The sequence below is a fragment of the Silene latifolia genome, unplaced genomic scaffold, assembly GCF_048544455.1.
Source record: "Silene latifolia isolate original U9 population unplaced genomic scaffold, ASM4854445v1 scaffold_197, whole genome shotgun sequence".
Taxonomy (NCBI): Eukaryota; Viridiplantae; Streptophyta; class Magnoliopsida; order Caryophyllales; family Caryophyllaceae; genus Silene; species Silene latifolia.
In genome coordinates, this window is record NW_027413160.1 from 313,333 (window position 1) to 335,940 (window position 22,608).

Consider the following 22,608-nt stretch of genomic DNA (forward strand, 5'->3'; position numbering starts at 1 on the left):
GTCGTGTCGCCTAATTGTCGAGACATCTTCAATGGCATTAGGAGAGTCAAAACCCCTCGGGTATTAAACCCGTCTTTCCCCCACATTACGGGTCAAAGGTCAAGTTTGTGTACATGTCTTTTCCAACGGCGTCACGGCTTCAACGCAGATCCAAAGTAAGTCATAAGTTATCTGTCTAGGCATCACTATGCCAAAGTTGACACTCGAGTCTAAGTTCAAATTCATGCACCAAAAGTTCAAACACAAGAGGTCATTCACGATCTCTAATGAACTCATAACCTAGTCACACCGTCGCGTCTTCACGACAAAACTGCCTTTTATACATATGTGTCGCACTTGCCTTTGTTTGTGCAATACCTTGCCAAGACAAGTTATAACGCCCGTCGTTATGTCAATTAGGGATCCCTTGGGTGCCATCAATCGCCAACCAGAAGCTCCAAAAGCTGATCAACCTTCATCCGCTATGACTTTTGCCGAAACCAACAACATGGTCCTTCGACTCCTAGCTACCGTGGAAAACTTGAGCACTCATCTCTCCCAAGTTGAGCATGATGCGTGTCATTTATATGATTTTTTACACCCTATTTTACACGCATTTCAGAGCTCATTTATGTAGTTTAAGGCTACTATTTGCCCCATTTCGTCTACTTTCGCTTTTTTTATGTATTATTGCAGATTTATGCGGAAATGAGTAGATATTGAGCTAAATCCGTCCCCGAGTATCCTGCATTGCATTTGACGTGAAGTATTTACTCAAGGAACGAGCTTGGTGCGCATTTCGAGGCCCGAAAGACAAATCCACGAGAAGTTAGAAGTCAAGTATCAGCTACTTCAGTCGATCGACCGCTGCCCATAGTCGATCGGCCAACCCACGAGTTCCAGTAGCCACTGTTCAGCGAAGAGCAGTCGATCGACTGCCTTTCATGGTCGATCGACCAAGACGCTCTTTCAGACGTGAATTAAAATATCGAGTAGTTTGAAGCCCATTGTATTAGGTTTTAGGAAATTAGAACTACGTTGTATTCCTATATAACGTAGCTTTAGTTTCAGCATAAGGCAGTTCCCTTTTTGTCGAGTTTTTATTCAGTTTTAGTTTAGCATTGATAATTAGGGTTCTAAAGATTATTTCGTGTTCAAGACAATTACTTTCGCTTTCGGTTCTGGATCTTTGCCTGCGATTCCTTTTCGGTATTCTTCCGTTCTGTCTCGTTGCTTATTTCATTCGTAGTATAGGAATTGCTAGTTAGTTTCCCAAAGCCGAAATCATCATCTTATGCTATTTGTTTGTTCAATTATTTCAAGCATGAGTTCAGTAGTTTTATCAGTCAATTTTACTTTTGTTTTTATCGTAGTCATGAGTAGCTAAATACCCTGTGCTAGAATGTAGGGAATCTGTAGGTTAGGCGGCATTAGAATAGGGAACCCTAAATCGCGCCACGGTCGATCGACCGCCTACCTTGGTCGATCGACTGGCCTCGTGAGATATGCTTCGTTTTAATTAATTTAATTGCTATGTTTGACGAATCGAGTGCACGCGACTAGTTGAATGTTTAGGATTTGACCGACCCAATAAAGATCGAAAGATAGGGAAGGGAGATAGCCTACCTAATTAAGACGACTAGATTAACGAGATCGAAATATAAGTTAGTTTAGCCTTTTAGTCACTTTTCAGGACGAAATTTAGTATTAGTGATATTAGGGACTTGTAGCGAGATCGAAAGATGTTACTTGTGAGAGTGGACCGAGAGGACCTCTTATTTTCCCGTCTCACGTGTTTGTTTTAGATCTACCTAGTTTGCCGCCGCCGAAACTATAGTGAACCGACCATCTTAGCACCCTTTTAATATTTGTTTTATCCGTTTATTTAGTTTATTTGTCTTTTACTGTTTTAGCTATAGACCAAATCAACTCAACCCCCACATTCGTTACCTTAGACTAGAATTAGACAACTAATAATTGCACACGCCTCTCTATGGTTCGACCCTGTTACCACTAGCTTCTGTTAGTTTTAATAGGCATTATAAATTTTATTTTTGGTACTCACAACGACGGGTATCAAATTTTGGCGCCGTTGCCGGGGAGGCAATTGTTTAAAATTATTAGTTGTTTTATTTTAGTCTTTCTTTTTAGTTTAAGGGACATCCGTTCTTTAAACTATTCTCATACTTATTTTGTAGTTTCTTCTTATGCGCAGGTCACAGGGTGGTGAATTACTACCGTTCAACCTAGAGATTGAGAAGACTTTGCGTGAGTTGAGACGATCAGCTAGAGTATTGCCGACAGAGGAAGAGCTGAGTACTCTGTCTAGTTACTACGAGAACGAGCTATTTGAGGAGGATCCACATCCATCTCCCGTTTCCACTTCTTCAGCTGAGACCGACACATCTCCAGATTTTCCTGTCATGGCTGAAGAAGCGAGTATAGCCAGTCACTCTGAGCCGACAGCTGCGAATCTTTACAAAGGATTCGCATTACCAGGGGAAGACCGAAAATTCGAGCCGAAACCGTCCTATATCAATTTGGTTGAGAGGAACCAATTTGGGGGAACTGCAACTGAAGATGCAGCCAAGCATATGGAGACATTTATCGATTATTGCTGTTCCATACCCCCACCAACTGGCGTGACTCCGGATCAGGTGAAGGAGACCATGTTTATATTCTCGCTTCATGATGCTGCAAGGGAGTGTGTGGACAAGGCCCTCGGGAACTGCGTCCGCGGGATCCACACTAGGCATAATCTACTCGAGGTTCTTTCGAATCGAATTAAGACATATTAGAGTCGCCACCAAGTTTTTTGGGAACTTGGAACCGTTCAAGTCAACTTCACACCTTTCATCGAAAAGCATAAAGCCAATCGACTACGAGTGATTAAAGATAAAGACTTGTACCCTATATCACTCGATTTGAATGACTCTCGTAATCCAATGGTATTTAGACGGATCCACAAACCATAGATCTTGAGTAAGGGGTGAGGGTACGTGTTGGGAAGCCCATAAGGACACCCAACCCCGCCCGTCAATAACGGCCTCTACTAAGTCAAGTATGGATTTCAAACAAGGTCATAGCTACTACGATATATGAAATGCAAACATCGTTTTAAACCCTAACATGTGACAACAATTTCTATGTCGTTTTAGATGCAACTAAACTAACTTTGTCAAAGTTGTAATTTAGCATGTGGGTTGATTGATCTAACAACATACAAAACAAAGCAAACAAGGCTAAAGGGGGAATGGGGGAGCCATTGGGATCTACCTATTACAAACCAGGCATTTCATGCCGACACAACAACAAATTAAAGACACAACTTGATCTAAATACAATTGCTACATACAACACTATACATGACAACACACACGGCCAATCGGCCTAGAAAAGCGTGCACAAGAGGGGTGGCCCACGGCTTACATGACTCACGGCATTGGGTCACTCCTCGTGATGTGTGCTTTCGCTCAATCTCATCGAATTAGACATAGGGCCGCACACCAAAGCATGCATTAGCATAAATCGGGCCATGTTGCTTTAAACAACATGCGATTTACTACGCTCTTACAAGCATTGGGGCACAACTATCTAACCAAACAAGACCAAGGTTTTTTGAAAGAGGTTTTGACTCGATAAAAGAAAACTAACTTGAAAATTACAACCAAACTACCAAACGATAAATTACAAGTGACCAAACAAATAAAGAACGAACGATGCGAAAACAAACGAACCAGGAAAGGCCAAAGGCCACGGCCAAATCACGGCCAAACCCAAACAAGGCTATCCTAAGTCCTAGGTCAGGTTCATTAGTTGGATCAATTGATTGCGAAACGAGCTCGGAACGAATTAGAAAACAAGTTAGAAACGACGTTGATCGATTGAAAAGAGGTCTTGCAATTGTGTATTCTACACGGCTCAAAAGGGGTCAAATTAGGTCAAGTTCGCTAATTAATTTAACTCATCGAGTGTTAATAAGAAGGTGCTAATCACGCACTCTTACACTAGCGAGAAATTAGGTGAAAGAGAGAGATGCCTTCATTAAGTTACAGAATTGTTAGTTGATTTTAAAGTTTATGTCGAAGCCACCTATCGTGTCTAATTAGGTTATTAAATTGATCTAATGTCATCTAAATAAGTCATATGTTAACAATCAGAGGTCATACTAACATGCAACGGGTCCTAAGGTGGGTCGAATTGGCCGAGACAAACAAAGGGTCAAAAGCGAGGAACGGAAGTTAGAAATTTGTTTTATTTATGCCCTACCTTGAACACGAGGATATGTAAATGAGACGGGGGTGTACGACCGACTGATGTAGCGGTTTCTTTTCCCATCTCAAGTCAACGCGGGTGTTCATGGTGGTACTTTAACTCATACTCGGACTAAACTAGTTTCATAGTTAATTTAAACGATAAATAAAAAGCGATAAACAAACAAAACAAACTATAAAAGAACAAACATAAAAACGAAATAGAAAAGGGAGAAAGAGGAGGATTTGATGCACCCTCAACCTACATGTATCGTTGACACCGTCTTGGGTCGTAATCGATGGTAGATTTTATCTCGAGAGGCCGTCGTCGACGAAGAAACAAAGCAAACACGCGTTTTTGGCAAATCTGGACAGCAACTTTCAAACAATGATTTCTCCCTCGTTTCACGATGAAAATTCGATTTAAAAGATGTTTTGAAAACTAGAAAGAGAGAAGAACAGAGATATTAAAGCAACCCCTGCTCGTTTTGAGTTATTGGGCACGAAAAACGAGCACAAACAGAACTGGACAGACAGGAACAAACCGCGAAAACAGAGTGTATAACACTCTGTTTTTCGAGGGATTTCGTGTACTCTCAAGGGCAATTTGGCTCGTAAATCTTTGTCTAATGTGTAGATGGATGTTATGTGGTTAATTAGGAACAAGAAAATCGAGTTTTGATGGAGGTTTGAGGGAGGAACGAATTGTTTTTCGAGGAGGACACACAAACAGTTTCAGTTTGTATGTCGGTTTTGTGGAGGGTTTTTGAGAGGCAATTAGGGTTTGTTTCTGAGGTTTAAAGCTTGTGAGTGATGGTAGGATGTATGAAGAACTTATAGGAATGAATGTATGGTGAAGGGGTGGTATTTATAAGGAGTAAAGTAGGGTAAAAGAGAGGGTGAGGCAGTCGGGCCTGCTCACGCATAGCTGCTGTCCAGCAGCTTTTGTGAGGGTTTGAGAGGGGTTTTCTTGGTGATTAAGCTAGGGTAATATGGGTAGGATACTAGGGTATGGGTTAGGGTTAATGGGTACGGGTTTTGGTGGTATTTGGAGCGGGTTTTGGGCTCGGGATTTGAGCTGCAAAACAGGGGGGCTGCTCGTGTATATGCGGGCTGTTTGGGGGGTGTTTGGGATGGAATTTGGGCCTTGTTATGGGGTTCGAACTGGGGTTGGATGGGTAGTGGCTTAGATTGGTTAGTGTACTCGAGATTCGTGCCAATTCGTAAAGAAAACGGGCTCAAAAACCGAGCTAAAATCGAGCTCAAAAACGCTTGTTCAAAACGAGTTTTTTTCGATTTTTAAATCGATTTTTCAAATCAATTAACACATTTAAATAAATGATTTTTCAAACCAAATATACTCATAAAATGATTTTTCAAATCAAATATTTATTTTATTTTCAATAAAATAAACTTAAGAAAATAAATTCAAAACAAAATAAAATAAATTGAAATCACCTTAAAAAAGGCTTTAATTTAAATATCATTTAAATTAATAAAATGAATTCACTTAAAAAAACATTAATTTAAATATCATTTAAATTAATAAAATACTTCATCGACGACGCCCATTCTACATCGTAAAACGAGTTCCAAATAATGACAATGACAACTAAAGAATACATGTGTCCTATCATCATCGGGTGTTTGTCGGGTTCTCTATAAATTCCAATATCGACGGATACGGGTATCTACAGAGCCCCCACTTTGACTGAGGCTTGGACAAGGCGAAAGTCAAAGTATACCCCAGGTCCCTCTCGACCTGAGGATTCTTCGGGTCGTTTATAGTCCATTAGACTTGCGTATATAAGCGCTTGACCATAAGAAGAGATCATACCCGAAACTGGGACCGACTCTTGCTTCGTTGCGTCGAATTATCATCGTTGGTCATCGACCCATAAATTGCATAAATGGTGGGTTGAGCCTTATCCTCGGGCGCCTACGTATCCGTTTTCGACGGAATCCAACCGCGTCGTAGTTCGGCAACTGCTGACACATGCCCAAAGTTTATCATCTGCTGGCGTATGTCCAAAATCTATCATCTGCTGACATTTGCCCAAAACTTATCATCTGCTGGCGCTTGTCCGAATGGGACGGGACTTTCCAAGGAGGTTGCCACCGCTTTCATCATTTGCTTTCAGCTACGGAATTCTTCCATTTCATACTCTTGTATTGAATTGAATTCTTGGTGGATGTCATCCTTTACATCTTGATAATGGTCTCTGGAGCCTACGGCTTCAGAGCCCCCAGTTTGCAATGGCTCTAAAGTCGAAGACTTTAGAGCCCCCAGTTGAAGCATATCCTGCTATAATTAGAACACAAAAACGTACTAGCAATAATCATCACATAAGCACATTTGGATCATCGATCTTGAAATTGGATTATTTTGAAAGATTGGGTCATCGACCCGAAAATTGAATTTGAAAATTTTGAATGATTGGGCCATCGACCTGAAAATTGAATTTGAAAATTTTGTGTGATTGGGCCATCGACCCGAAGTTTGAATTTGAAATATTGAATGATTGGGCCATCGACCCGAAGTTTGAATTTGAAATTTTGGATAATTGGGCCATCGACCCGAAAAGATTCTACTACTTGGATCATCTATCCACAAATCGCAAAAAGTTTTTGAGATTTTGAAATTTTGAAGTCGGACCTTGATAGGTGAGCATGAAATGCGACTCAGACATTTTATATGACTCGTAAACAACGTGGGCGTAGCCCGCTACCGCAAAACAAAAAAAGAAAATAAAACCGTAAGTGTGCACGGGCTTTAATTCAAATATGGACTTGTCGAGGGTAGAAATGTAAATCAGCCGTTCCGGCGCTCCCCAAAACGCGATGGATGTGCGAAAACCCGATGCATCGTGCCAAAGACTGGTGTGAACTGGGGCGGGCCTAAGAGGCGCGCGACCCAAGGCCCACACGGCTAAAAAAACGGCACTCTAGAGGTGTCATCCTAGATGCTTCCTTCCCTTATACTTTCTATATATAAGGAAGAGCTGTATTGCCAAATTTATTCTGCTTTCCCCCAAACTGGTGCAAATAACATAAATCATTATGAATAATCTAGCGAGTGCTATGCGAGCGTGGGAGACAGACTTCACTGGCGCAGAGAGACAAGAATTAAAGACCGCTCAACTGGCACAATTACTTCCCTTACGCCAGATCCCCCTTCAACCTGCGTTGTTGGAACACTGCCTTAGCTATTGGGATCCTTGTAACCATGTCTTTGCTTTTCCTGAGGGGGAGATATGCCCTCTACCCGAAGAGTTTTCTGCCCTGGGAGGATGGGATGCTGAGGCCATACCGGCTATACCAAAATTTCATTCGGGGTGGCGTGAAACATATCTAGACTGCCTTGGCCTTTCCAGGACGGAGTCTGAGGAGATAGTTACTGGTGACGAAGTCAACCTTCTTGGTATTCATCGGAAATTTTGTATCTTGCGAAACAGTACTTTACTGCCAGCGTACTGCCGCAGGGCCTTTGGATTGATCATGTTATACCTTTATGTCTTTAAAGGTAGGATGAACAAGACAACTTGTGTAGGACAAGCGAAGCTTTTGTCTATTGTGTCTCAGATGGAGACGGGACATAACCCTTCCTGGATTATTCTCGCTGAAACCCTCCGGGGTTTAGATGCTAAGAAAATGAACCCTGGTGCCGATTGGTCGGGATGCTCCCGTCTATTGCAGGTAACAAAATCTATTCTCCTGATTTCGCATCCTTGATTGATTTTCCTTTTACCACAATTCTTGTGTTGTTGCCACGATTTATTTATATTTCGCCACAATTTTGTTGCATTCTGCCACGATTTTGTCACGATTTTGTTGCATTCTGCCACGATTTTGCTGTATTCTGCCACGATTCCTGCCACAATTCCGCTTTTTCCTTCTTTTTTTTTTTTTTTTTCTCTTTTTTCGTTTCGTTTTTTTTTGTCACGTTTTTTTTTTTTTTTTTTTTTTTTTTTCCTTTTTCCTTTTTTCTTCTTCTTCTTCTTCTTTTTTTTTTTTTTTTTCGTTCTTTTTCATGTTTTTTTTTTTTTTTTTTTCTTGTTTTTTTTTTCAGGTGTGGCTTTGCGAGAGATTTTGGCTCTTCGCCCCGCCGCGTGAGCCCAGCTCGTATCTCGCCCGTATGCTGACTATGCGTGCCAAGCGGTATGAAGACGAGCATCAAAATGACCTTGCCTATTGGCGAAACAAGCTGACAGAAGGGGGAGGTCGCCCTCTTTGCTGGTTCATGCCTTGGCTTCGCCTCAAATCTTTTACTATCCTTCCGGAAGATGATAAGACCAGACGTTTGCAACTACTGGGTTTGGAGAGGTCTATTCACATTTACCACGACCGCGTCCTGCGTCAGATGGGCCGTAGACAAATAATTCCCAAGTGTGAGGCTGTTCTGGGACGAGCAAGAGAGCTGAATTCCTCTATATGTGATGATTGGCTCGGGAGGTGGCACCAAAGGCGTCTTTGGTACGTATCTGCGCGCCCTCAGACTACCTGGGTATCCCCGTCTTATACTAAATGGCTTAAAGAGAAGACCGAATCAGGTAAGGACTTGTGTCGGAAGGATGAGCTTGTCGACATCAAATATTATGACAAAGGCAGAAGCAGTCGCGACTTCTTTGCTAACGATCTTTCGTCTGCATCTGAACCTGAAACTAAGACTGATAAGACTCCTAAGACTGACTCACAAGCGACAGGTGTGTGGAAACGGTTGGGTTCAAAGGCACACTCGGGCTCAGCCTTGGAGGTGAGGCTTGGTCCTCGCTTGAGTGTAAAAGATAGGCTGGGCCCTCGGGAGGAAATGACGATCCCTCCTAAGAAGCGCGCTAGACAGAACGCAACTACCCCTCCTCTGCAGGAGCCTCGGTCACGTGACCCAAAAGGCAAAGGGAAAAAGAAGATGTAGGAGCCTTCGACTCCAATCTATTATTTAATACTACTACTTATTATTTGTTGCTAGCTGTTTTCCTTTTTCTTTTGAAGGATGTAATGGGCATCGCCCGATCTTTAATAAGACTTACTATCTATTAAAATTCCCAGTTTCTGCATAAAATTTCATTTTATTTAAGGAAGGGTCGGTTGTACTCTTTTAAAGAGCTGCCTACGTATCTGTTATCAACAGAATCAAACCGAGCTCGTAGTTCCACAAAACAAATGCGCTACAATCATCGATTTATAACGCACAAAAAGCAGCGAAGCAAAAGTGCCGCGGCCTAGACTCGCTCACGAGCACTGCAATTCAAAATTTTATTTTACGACATTGAGAATGAGTTCTACGGATAGTATTTCTTGATTGATCCAAATTCGTCGGATTCGCAAAGTCATTTCCATCTAGATCTATCACCGATGCGCCTCCCGATAATATTTTCTTTACTGTAAGGACCGGCCCAATTCGGCTTGAATTTTCCCCTCGGGTCGATTGGTAGTAAAGCGCGCACAGACTTTAGGACCAAATCCCCATCCTTTATTCCTCGAGGTTTCACCTTTTTGTTAAATGCCCTTTGTATCCTTTTCTGATAGAGTTGAACATGGTGTAACGCATTTAACCATCGCTCGTCGAGCATGACCAAGGAATCATACCTGGCTTGCAGCCCGTCGGCTTCAGTGGACCCGACTTTCTAACAGAATCCTTAAAGAAGGTACCTCTAATTCGATAGGTCGGACCGCTTCCATCCCATATGTCAAATAGAACGGAGTTGCTCCGGTGGCTGTGCGAATAGACGTCCTGTATCCCCATAGTGCGAACGGTATCTTCTCCGGCCATTCGCGATAATTGTCGGTCATTTTCCGAGAATCACAAAGTGATTGTCTTAATGGCGGCTTCCATCGCACCATTTGTTTGAGGTCGATACGGTGACGACTTGTGGTGTTTGATTTTATACTTTTCAAGTATTACTAGTTTCAACTGGAAGTGAGTGCCATGGTCGCTAATGAGCTCATGCGGCACCCCATATCTCGCAAATGATTTCATTTCGAATGAACTTTGCTACCGCTTTGCTTGTAGAACTTTGTATGATTTCACTTCTACCCACTTCGTGAAGTAATCGATGACGACTAGCATGAAACAATGCCCACCTGTTCCGGATGGGTTGACCTTTCCAATAATGTCGATTCCCCATGTTGAGAAAGGCCATGGTGATGTCAAAATATATAATGATGATGGCGGCACGTCTTTGTATGTTTGCGAAAATTTGGCAATTATGGCAATGTTTGACATATTGGCGACAATCTGTCTCCATCGTGGTCCAATAATACCCTAATCTCATGATTTTACGAACCAAAGATATGGGCATTCATGTGTGGGCCACACTCTCCGTCATGGACTTCTTCCATGACTCTTTTCGCAGTTGGTGAGTCTATGCATCGCGGAAGGATATTTTGCGCGGTCTTTTTGTACAATTGTCCGTCATTGGTTCTAACGAATCGAGCGGCTAGCATTCGAATAGAGCGCTTTCGCGGTTATCCATGTCGGGTGGATACTCTCCTGATTCTTTAAATTTCAGAATAGCATGATACCAAGGTTCGGCCTCGGTTTCTTCTGTGTCTCCGATTACATTAACGTAAGCAGGTGATGATCTTCGTTCGACACATATCGGCATAGTATCCATATGATCGGTATGTTGATCGAGCGACTAGCTTTGATAGTGCATCGAAACCGGTTTTCGACTGGGAGGTGCACGTACTTGACATCGGCGAACAACTTTTCTAGTTCCTCGATTTTCGCTTGGTACGGAGCCAAGCTATCACTTCGGGTTTTCCACGTCCCGGCCACTTGATTGATCACTAGTGACGAGTCCCCATGTACTACAAGCTTTTTGATGCCTAACTCGAGAGCCTTTGTGCAAACCGAGTAGGCATGCTTCATATTCGGTCGCGTTATTAGTGACGTTAAAGTCCAACTTGATCGAAATGGGAACATGCTCACCTTCTGGTGAAATGAGTAGAACTCCTATCCCGTATCCCCTATAGTTCGATGCTCCATCGAAATAGAGGTCCCACGTATCATTGTCTATTGGAACGATATCTTCGTCGGGAAACGACCACGTATCCACAACCTCAGTTTCTTCTATCGGGTTATCCGCCAGGAAGTCTGCAACCGCCCTTCCCTTTATCACTTTTAGCGGTACATATTTCAGGTCGAACTCGGAAAGCATTAAAGTCCATCTTGACACCTGCGTTCGTTCGTAATCGGTTTTTCAAACAAGTATTTGATAGGGTCCATCTTCGAGTGGATGCAGACACTATGACTGAGCATGTAGTGCCGTAGCTTCTTTGTCGCCCATACTAAAGCCAAACACGTCTTTTCGAGCTGAGTATACTTGATTTCATACTCCAAGAACTTTTTACTAATGTAGTAAATTGCTCTTTCCTCTTTATGGACTATCTGTGCCAGCATTGCCCCCATTGCAGTATCCGTAACTGTAAAATACAACAAAAGTGGCAACCCAGCCGTTGGTGGGCTGAGCACGGGAGGGGAAGATAGTATTTCTTTGATCTTATCGAACGTAGCTTGACAGTGATCATCCCATACGACGTGTTCCCCGACCTTCAATTTCTTGAAAATTGGCTCGCATATCATAGTTAGCCTTGCCACGAACCGACTTATATATTGGATTCTTCCCAGGAAACCTCGAATTTCCTTCTCGGTTTTCGGGTGAGGCATTTCCATTATGGCTTTTATTTTCGATGGGTCCACCTCGATGCCACGGTGGCTAACGATGTGACCCAACAGTTTGCCGGATGTGACTCCGAATGCGCATTTTTGTGGATTCAACCTCATGTTATACTTGCGCAGTCGCTCGAATAATTTGCGTAGCGTACCAAGGTGGCCATCACGCTCCTTTGACTTGACAATCATGTCGTCGACATAAACCTCGACTTCCTTGTGCATCATATCATGTAGCAATGTTGTCGTGGTCCTCTGGTATGTAGCCCCTGCGTTTATCAACCCAAAAGGCATTACTGTGTACCAATAGGTTCCCCATTGCGTTCTGAACGCAGTCTTATGCATATCTTCTTTCGCCATCTTGATCTGATTATAACCGGCGTATCCATCCATAAAGGATAGTAACGCGTGTTTTGCCGTGTTGTCAACCAGGATGTCGATGTGAGGTAATGGGAAATCGTCCTTCGGACTTGCCTTGTTTAAATCCCGGAAGTCGACACAAACCCGAACTTTACCATCTTTCTTGGGCACCGGAACGACGTTAGCCACCCGGTCCGAGTATTCGACACCTTGATGAACCCACTTTGAGTTGCTTGTCGATTTCTTCTTTGACTTTCGAGACCAATCTGTATGCATTTTGCGTAGTTTCGCTTGACCGGCTTATATCCCGGCTTGATTGGGATCCTGTGCTCCGCAATTTCCCTATCAATGCCTGGCATGTCTTTGTAGGACCATGCGAAGACATCTTTGAACTCATGTAACAACCCAATGAACCCTTGTCTCTCGGTGGGACTTAAAGTAGTTCCTATTTTAAGCTCCTGTGGTTCTAAGGTTGTACCTACATTGATGGTTTCGGTATCTTCGATGATCGAAGTTTTCTGTTCGTACTCTTCCAACCCTTTTATCAACTGTAGAGGTGGTTCCATTTCTTCTTCTTCTTCTTCTTCTTCTTCTTCGACCAACTGTTCATCCTCGACCTCAGTCTCAATGTCATTATTAAAACAATCATTTTCAAAATTTGAATTGCAATGTAAGTAAGAGAAGTCGTAAGCAAATTGGTTCATATTATTATTGATTTGAAATTGCGCGCGCTAACATTTGAGCCAACTGATCAGAGCTCAGTGGCGAGATAGGGGTATTCGGGACAGGCCCCGGAATACCACCATTAGGAAAAGGTGCATAGGAAGGGAAAGCTAGGGGAGGGGTATTTTCAACACCTGACTCCTTAGACTCAATCTTAGGACCTATCTCAGACTCAGACTCCGACTCAGACTCAGACTCAGAATCGGTAACATCATCTGGCTTGAACATCTCTCCTTCTCCCGTTGTCAACTTGAAAAGAAGTCCTTTGTTGTCAGTCCACTTGATTGTTTTCCGCCATCCCGTGTTGGTCCTAAGAGGATCCACATCGGTGATGAGGGTAGATGGGTCGAACCGCTCGCTTCTCAGGATCATGCTTACCAAATCTTCGTTTGGTATTGGTGATTTCTTCTCTTCACCGAAAAGAAGACCCATAGCTTTCTCGCCATTTATTGGATCCGGTTTGGTTTCTACTGGCATCACGGTCGAATGTCTTGGGGATGTAGTAGCAATCTTGGAATACTTCGATTCCGGGACCATAAGGTTCTCCTTTGGGTCAAAGATAGGTTCGGGAAAGTCCATGCAAGGGAGTTCTTCCCAGCTCTCTCACGAAGTGACCGTTTAGAGTTAGGTGATACGGTCCCATTTTAATATCTCGATCTTCGATCGTTCTTCCCCTCTTTTCCAGCAGATCTTTCCCAGTGGGCTCATATCCAAGCCCGAACGTTACTCCTTTGGCTATTGGTGGTTTCAACTCGAATGTACCCTCCTTCCTAGGGTATAGAGAGAAACCGAAGTATTTCCCAGTCTTGAGAATCACTGCAGCATGGCTTCCGTGTATAGATCCATATTCTCTCGCCGGAGTTCGGCTCGATCATATTGACAATCTCGAAACCACATGAGTCATTGGTAGCTTCGACCCTTACTTCGGAAGTAATGTCTCCTCCCGCCACGCAATTGGCGTGGCGTCAATGGTGACGGTTTTGCCATTGAGTGGGACCTTGATTTTTCGATGCGGCGTTGATGTTACGGCCCTCGCAAAGATGGATCCAGGGCCTTCCCAACAATAAGTTGAAGGATGAGCATATGTCAATTACTTGGCAACTTATTTTCTTTTCCACTTGCCCAGTCTGTACAACCAGGTCGACAAGTCCACTCACTCGACGCACAGTGCCATCGAATGCCCGAACTGTCTGCGTAGTGGGGATGAAGTCATTCTTCTCCAAGCCCAGAATATACGTTGACAGCCGATCCGTCGTCAACCAAGGTCATAGGGATATCCTTGTTGAGACACACGGTAGCAATATAGAGGGCCAGGTTATGTCGAGGCCCGAACGGTGGCAGATCTTCGTCGGAGAATGTCACAGCGTTGGTAATCTGAGGCCGATTCTGGGCGATGTGAGTGACCATGTCCGCAGGAGTAGTATTCGACGACACGGTCATGTTCATCAAAGCTTGTAACAAAGCTTGACGATGTTCGAAAGAGCTCAGGATAAGTTGCTTGATGAGGGAAGCCTCGGAGGTCGACCCTTCACCAAGAACTTCGACCACTACCGGCTCTTTGAGAGGTGTCTTGTTCGGGGTATCTTTAGCTTTCTCCACACGATACGGGCGTCCGGATCTAGTCAAATAGTTTGACTCTAGGGCATCTTGCCTCACCTTTAAGATTTCTTCTTGGGTGTGAGGAATTGTCGCACCTTTGACGAGGTAAACATCATCCTCGTCATCAGCCCAAACGCCATTAACTTCATTGCTGCTTCGGAGTATGTAAGGAGTACAATCGACCACAAAATCTCCGAATGTAATCTCGTTTCTCGAGCTTGGTAGGAATTCGGAGCAATCCACGAATATTCTTCCGACTAAAACCCCTTTTAGACGACATGGGCGGATCAAGTGAGAGTAATCGACACTATCTTCGGTAGAGACAAAGTTAGTGTGGTCGCCAAACGGATTGGTGACGTTGTTGGGCTTTATGGCCGGGATTGGGAGCGTTCCGTTTTCAATCATATCTTGAATTTCGTGCTTTAGTCTAAAGCATCTTTCAGTATCGTGTCCCTTCCCTTGATGAAAGGCACAGTAGGCATTTGGTTTGTACCATTTGCCTTGTTGTTCAGCAGGTGGATCCGGAGTTGGGCCAATGGGCTTCAACTTTCCTTGGGCCATGAGCCTTTGGAGAGCGTAGGCGTAAGTGCACCCGATATCGGTGAATACCCTCGGAGCTTGGCGCGGAGGCCTTTTTGACTTTCCATCTAAGAGATTGACAGTTTCAACAAAGTGGGCCGCTGCTGGTGCTTTTGCTTTAGATGACGAAGCCCCTTGGTATCCCTTTGGCTTTCTCGGCTTGGCAATTCGGACATCGTCCTCTACCTTTATCCCGATCCTTATCAATTCTTTGAAAGAACCAAAATTTTGGTATTTCAGAGCATTACGGTAAACAGGTCGTAAATTCTTCACGAACTTATCTACCATTTCGACTTCATCAGGCTTCTTAGCTAGTTTTACGCTTTCAGCGCGCCATCTTGTGAGGAATTCAGTAAAGCCCTCTTTTTCCTTCTGTGTCATCACTTCCAGAGTCCTTATGTTGGTTTGAATCTCAACATTGTCAGCATAGTGCTTACAGAACTCCACCGTAATATCTTCGAAAGTGGGGAAGTTCTTGAGGTCAAGATTATAGAACCACGCCTTTGGGTGTTCACCCAGAGATTGGGCGAAAATTTCAGAGAGCATATCAGCAGGTACTCCCTTCAGTGCTAAGTACCCTTTATAGGCCTTAACATGGTGGACTGGATCTTCGGTGCCCTTGAACTTTGGGATGTCAGTGAGTACCATGTTCGTGGGCAACTTATCCTGAACTGGGGCATAGGCCCTAGCATTCTGATAGTGGATGTTCTTCCCCTGGGAGAGTTTCAAACGGTCATCGATGAACTTGAACCGTTTCTCCAGATCAGTCAGAGGTGGAGGGGAATCTTCACCCAGCTTAGATTTGATTGCATCCATGCGGGTCATCATGAGGTTCACGGCCTCTGTAAGCTTGTTAACAGCATCTTCCATTGCTTGACGTCGGGTTTTTGGCGGCCTTTCTACAAGAAAACCCCGTACTGAGTCAATATTTAAAGTAAGAGCCCCTTCACACTTAAGGACACGACCCCAACTTGACTCAAACAAAGACTCGACTTGAGATTGACTAACCAAAGGTTCGACTCACGGTTGGATTTAGACCTTGGTTCATTTTAGACTCGGCAAAACGACATGACTCAAACTGTCATAACTCGATTCTAAACTGGACTTGGTGTGACTAAACCCGTGATTGGGCTAACATAGCCCATGGGTTCAGGTGAAACGTCCTAAAGGGCCTAGCTTGGACGTTTCTGTGGACTATCCTAGACCAAAAGGTCGACCAACATGACTCAAGGCCCAAGAGGTGAGCTTGGGTGACCCAACAAGGTCGTGTTCTAGACTCTTAGAACGAAACACACCCGGCCTAACACGGCCATGACCCGGACACGACCTGATTCATTTCATGCTTGGTTGAGGTTCGAGAGGCATTTTGGATTGGTTTTAAAAAAACGAAAGATTGATTCGAAAATGAGATTTGAAATGGGCAGCATGCCGGCTATAAAAGCTCATTTTGGGCCGAAAATTCTAGTCCTATTTGGGCAGCATTCCGCGTTTTTAAAACCATGCTATTTTGAAAGTAAGTTGTTCAAAAGTTCGGTTTTGAAAAGGACATGGGAAATTTCGAAAAAGACTCGGGAAAGCAAATTGCACATTGTCATTCTCATGTTATAAGGATGTATGCTCCTAGACATCTCTAAGTCTCGGCAAGTTATCTACAAGAAGGTCTATGCCCTCCATCCTTTTGCGGTCTTATAGAGCAAGGTGTGTTAAGGTAGAGTACCTAGAAGATCGTCCCCACCATCAAGAACCACGCGAGGTGAAGTGGAAGCGAGCAATGTGCAGCTTCCTAGCATAGTGGGACGTCGCCCCCCACGCATCACGAAGAAACGCTGGGATGGCTCGGGCAAGTCCTTAAGGGTTTATGCATGAATCGTAGCACTATGAGTAATGTTTTACTTTCCAACACTTTCTTTTCAAGTTTCACCTCGGAGGAAAAGACCCTAGAAACAAAGTGTAACTAGTCCTCTTTTCCCAGTGAGTCGCCAAATCGTGGACAAGGCCCTCGGAAGGCTGCGTCCGCGGGATCCACACTAGGCATAATCGACTCGAGGTTCTTTCAAATCGAATTAAGACATATTAGAGTCGCCACCAAGTTTTTTGGGAACTTGGAACCGTTCAAGTCAACTTCACACCTTTCATCGAAAAGCATAAAGCCAATCGACTACGAGTGATTAAAGATAAAGACTTGTACCCTATATCACTCGATTTGAATGACTCTCGTAATCCAATGGTATTTAGACGGATCCACAAACCATAGATCTTGAGTAAGGGGTGAGGGTACGTGTTGGGAAGCCCATAAGGACACCCAACCCCGCCCGTCAATAACGGCCTCTACTAAGTCAAGTATGGATTTCAAACAAGGTCATAGCTACTACGATATATGAAATGCAAACATCGTTTTAAACCCTAACATGTGACAACAATTTCTATGTCGTTTTAGATGCAACTAAACTAACTTTGTCAAAGTTGTAATTTAGCATGTGGGTTGATTGATCTAACAACATACAAAACAAAGCAAACAAGGCTAAAGGGGGAATGGGGGAGCCATTGGGATCTACCTATTACAAACCAGGCATTTCATGCCGACACAACAACAAATTAAAGATACAACTCGATCTAAATACAATTGCTACATACAACACTATACATGACAACACACACGGCCAATCGGCCTAGAAAAGCGTGCACAAGAGGGGTGGCCCACGGCTTACATGACTCACGGCCTTGGGTCACTCCTCGTGATGTGTGCTTTCGCTCAATCTCATCGAATTAGACATAGGGCCGCACACCAAAGCATGCATTAGCATAAATCGGGCCATGTTGCTTTAAACAACATGCGATTTACTACGCTCTTACATGCATTGGGGCACAACTATCTAACCAAACAAGACCAAGGTTTTTTGAAAGAGGTTTTGACTCGATAAAAGAAAACTAACTTGAAAATTACAACCAAACTACCAAACGATAAATTACAAGTGACCAAACAAATAAAGAACGAACGATGCGAAAACAAAAGAACCAGGAAAGGCCAAAGGCCACGGCCAAATCACGGCCAAACCCAAACAAGGCTATCCTAAGTCCTAGGTCAGGTTCATTAGTTGGATCAATTGATTGCGAAACGAGCTCGGAACGAATTAGAAAACAAGTTAGAAACGACGTTGATCGATTGAAAAGAGGTCTTCCAATTGTGTATTCTACACGGCTCAAAAGGGGTCAAATTAGGTCAAGTTCGCTAATTAATTTAACTCATCGAGTGTTAATAAGAAGGTGCTAATCACGCACTCTTACACTAGCGAGAAATTAGGTGAAAGAGAGAGATGCCTTCATTAAGTTACAGAATTGTTAGTTGATTTTAAAGATTATGTCGAAGCCACCTATCGTGTCTAATTAGGTTATTAAATTGATCTAATGTCATCTAAATAAGTCATATGTTAACAATCAGAGGTCATACTAACATGCAACGGGTCCTAAGGTGGGTCGAATTGGCCGAGACAAACAAAGGGTCAAAAGCGAGGAACGGAAGTTAGAAATTCGTTTTATTTATGCCCTACCTTGAACACGAGGATATGTAAATGAGACGGGGGTGTACGACCGACTGATGTAGCGGTTTCTTTTCCCATCTCAATTCAACGCGGGTGTTCATGGTGGTACTTTAACTCATACTCGGACTAAACTAGTTTCATAGTTAATTTAAACGATAAATAAAAAGCGATAAACAAACAAAACAAACTATAAAAGAACAAACATAAAAACGAAATAGAAAAGGGAGAAAGAGGAGGATTTGATGCACCCTCAACCTACATGTATCGTTGACACCGTCTTGGGTCGTAATCGATGGTAGATTTTATCTCGAGAGGCCGTCGTCGATGAAGAAACAAAGCAAACACGCGTTTTTGGCAAATCTGGACAGCAACTTTCAAACAATGATTTCTCCCTCGTTTCACGATGAAAATTCGATTTAAAAGATGTTTTGAAAACTAGAAAGAGAGAAGAACATAGATCTTAAAGCAACCCCTGCTCGGTTTGAGTTATTGGGCACGAAAAACGAGCACAAACAGAACTGGACAGACAGGAACAAACCGCGAAAACAGAGTGTATAACACTCTGTTTTTCGAGGGATTTCGTGTACTCTCAAGGGCAATTTGGCTCGTAAATCTTTGTCTAATGTGTAGATGGATGTTATGTGGTTAATTAGGAACAAGAAAATCAAGTTTTGATGGAGTTTTGAGGGAGGAACGAATTGTTTTTCGAGGAGGACACACAAACAGTTTCAGTTTGTATGTCGGTTTTGTGGAGGGTTTTTGAGAGGCAATTAGGGTTTCTTTCTGAGTTTTAAAGCTTGTGAGTGATGGTAGGATGTATGAAGAACTTATAGGAATGAATGTATGGTGAAGGGGTGGTATTTATAAGGAGTAAAGTAGGGTAAAAGAGAGGGAGAGGCAGTCGGGCCTGCTCACGCATAGCTGCTGTCCAGCAGCTTTTGTGAGGGTTTGAGAGGGGTTTTCTTGGTGATTAAGCTAGGGTAATATGGGTAGGATACTAGGGTATGGGTTAGGGTTAATGGGTACGGGTTTTGGTGGTATTTGGAGCGGGTTTTGGGCTCGGGATTTGAGCTGCAAAACAGGGGGGCTGCTCGTGTATATGCGGGCTGTTTGGGGGGTGTTTGGGATGGAATTTGGGCCGTGGTTATGGGGTTCGAACTGGGGTTGGATGGGTAGTGGCTTAGATTGGTTAGTGTACTCGAGATTCGTGCCAATTCGTAAAGAAAACGGGCTCAAAAACCGAGCTAAAATCGAGCTCAAAAACGCTTGTTCAAAACGAGTTTTTTTCGATTTTTAAATCGATTTTTCAAATCAATTAACACATTAAAATAAATGATTTTTCAAACCAAATATACTCATAAAATGATTTTTCAAATCAAATATTTATTTTATTTTCAATAAAATAAACTTAAGAAAATAAATTCAAAACAAAATAAAATAAATTGAAATCACCTTAAAAAAGGCTTTAATTTAAATATCATTTAAATTAATAAAATGAATTCACTTAAAAAAACATTAATTTAAATATCATTTAAATTAATAAAATACTTCATCGACCACGCCCATTCTACATCGTAAAACGAGCTCCAAATAATGACAATGACAACTAAAGAATACATGTGTCCTATCATCATCGGGTGTTTGTCGGGTTCTCTATAAATTCCAATATCGACGGATACGGGTATCTACAGAGTGGTATAGAGACCTAGATCGAGCTGCTAATGGGATCACCGACTGGAATTCGTTGGCCTTGGCATTTTACAAGAAATACTTTTCTGCCTCGAAGACGAATGCCATTAGAGCTCAGATCACGAGCTTTAAACAGGGTCCGGATGAGAAATTTCATGAGGCATGGGTCCGTTTCAAGAAGCTGGTTCGAACCATTCCGCACCATGGGTTTGAGAAGTGGAGCCTATGCAATCAGTTCTATAATGGGCTCTATGACGGTCAGAGAGCTATCCTGGATGCTGCAGCTAGTGATAGATTACAGGAGAATGTTGGAGAGACTAAGGGGTGGAACATCATTGATGATTTGGCCACCCATAAGGTTGAGTATGGGAATTCGAGGGGAAATCAAAGGAGAAGTGCTGAATCTCCTTCTGTAGCTGCATTAGAGGCTCTCACGGCGAGATTTGATAAGTACGAGTTGGGAGGAGCTTCAAAAGGAGGAATTTATCACGTGAATGCTGTTTCAGACGGTCCCTTCAGCTGCAAGAGATGTGGAGGAGAAGGACATGCTGCAGACGGCTGCAGCGTTCCCTTTGAGTCTTGTGCTGCCTTTCAATACTATAGGCAGACAAACACCTATTATGAGCCGAATGTTCATCCGAATCTGAGGTGGAGTAGCCAAAATGTCCTAAATCCAACTCAACCTCCACAGCAGCAGCAGCAACAATGTTATGTGCCCCCTCATAAACAGCAATAGCCGTACCAAAAGCATCCGTATGTCCCTCAGCAGCAGCAGTAGTCCCATGGTTCCGATTTTACTGAATTGAAGAACTTGTTGCTGAAAAAGTCTCAAGCTAGAGAGGCCGGGATGAAGATGTTAGAGAGCCAAATTGCTCAATTGGCTAGCAAGAATACAACCCGAGCTCCGGGACATTTACCGACGCAGACAGAGCAAAAAGAGGCCCTTAATGCTATCACCTTGAGGAGTGGGTCTACCCTTGATGGGCCCATTATGGTTGAGGACGCCACTGAAAAAGATGAGGCGGAACCAAGCAAGGAGAAGGCAGTGACGAACAAAAACAAGAAAAAGACGATCAGCAGGTATGTTAGTCGATCGACTGACATACCCAGTCGATCGACCAGTCCACGACAAACAGTAGCTTCTGGTCCTGTAGAAGTAAGTTGATCGACTGACCAACCTGGTCGATCGACTGATAGTGCTGCTGAAGGTGATTCTTTTCGTCCTCCAATGCCTAATAACTTGAGGGATCACTTGATTCGGGGTACGACAACTCCGAAAATATTGGGGCAAGACCCAAATGCTGATGGGTCAGTTCCGGTTCTGAAGTACGACCCGATGACGATTAATGGTTCATTTTGAGACGGTCTGAAGAGGGTTCGAGCTTCAACAAAGAGAAGGTGGTGGATTTTCAGCCCAAGTCCACCGACGCCGGCATGAGAGACTTAGAGGAGAGGACTAAGTTGCTACTTTCAGCCCCCTATCCGGAGAGATTGGTGCCGACGAAGGAATAGGTATCGTTTAATAAATTTGAAAATGTTGTTCGTAGTTTAAACGTACAAGTTCCCTTTCTTGAGTTAGTCAATCAAGTGCCTGCTTACATGAAATTTATGAAGCAATTACTGTCTAAAAAGAAGTCACTTGAAACTGTGCATACTGTCGCATTAACTGAGGAGTCATGTTCTTATTTGACCCATACTGCACCCCTTAAGCTAAAAGACCCAGGTAGTTTTTCAGTCCCATGTAATATTGGCACCTTTCCTATTGAGAAAGCCTTATGTGACCTAGGAGCCAGTATTAGTGTAATGCCTTTGAGTCTTGCTAGGAAGTTAAAGTTGAATAGGTTTGCAGTCACGAACATGACAAGAGAGATGGTGATCGCTCTGTGTCCAGCCAATAGGAGTCTTAGAGGACATTCCCGTGCAAATAGGGAAGTTCTTCTTCCCTGTTGACTTCGTTGTACTAGATATGCCCGAAGATGCCCACATTCCTATTATTTTGGGTAGACCATTCCTGCACACTGATGGTGCAGTTATTGATGTTGGTTTGGGTACTTTGACCTTTAAGGTAGGGAAGCATTCCATTGTCTTTGCCCAGACAGCTAGGAAGAAAGACCCCATGTGGCCCGTAACTTGTAATACGGTTTCTGAAAAGAAATCTTATTTTGTACTTCCTGATATGCCTGTTTCTACACCTATTCCTGTTGTAACCCATCCG

At 43.3% G+C, this 22,608-nt stretch overlaps 1 protein-coding gene and 1 non-coding gene across 2 annotated transcripts; one reads left to right on the forward strand and one right to left on the reverse strand.

The window, feature by feature from the left end:
• The first annotated feature begins 549 nt into the window (after positions 1–549).
• On the forward strand, positions 550–22,380 carry LOC141638202 (uncharacterized). Its single transcript, XM_074447608.1, has 2 exons — positions 550–2,683; positions 20,396–22,380. Exons 1-2 carry the CDS (start codon positions 2,668–2,670, stop codon positions 21,127–21,129), a joined length of 750 nt encoding a protein of 249 aa, XP_074303709.1. The 5' UTR covers positions 550–2,667; the 3' UTR covers positions 21,130–22,380.
• On the reverse strand, positions 20,497–20,603 carry LOC141638204 (small nucleolar RNA R71). Its single transcript, XR_012542041.1, has one exon. It is a non-coding gene; the product is annotated as a small nucleolar RNA R71 (small nucleolar RNA).
• Positions 22,381–22,608: the final 228 nt, after the last annotated feature.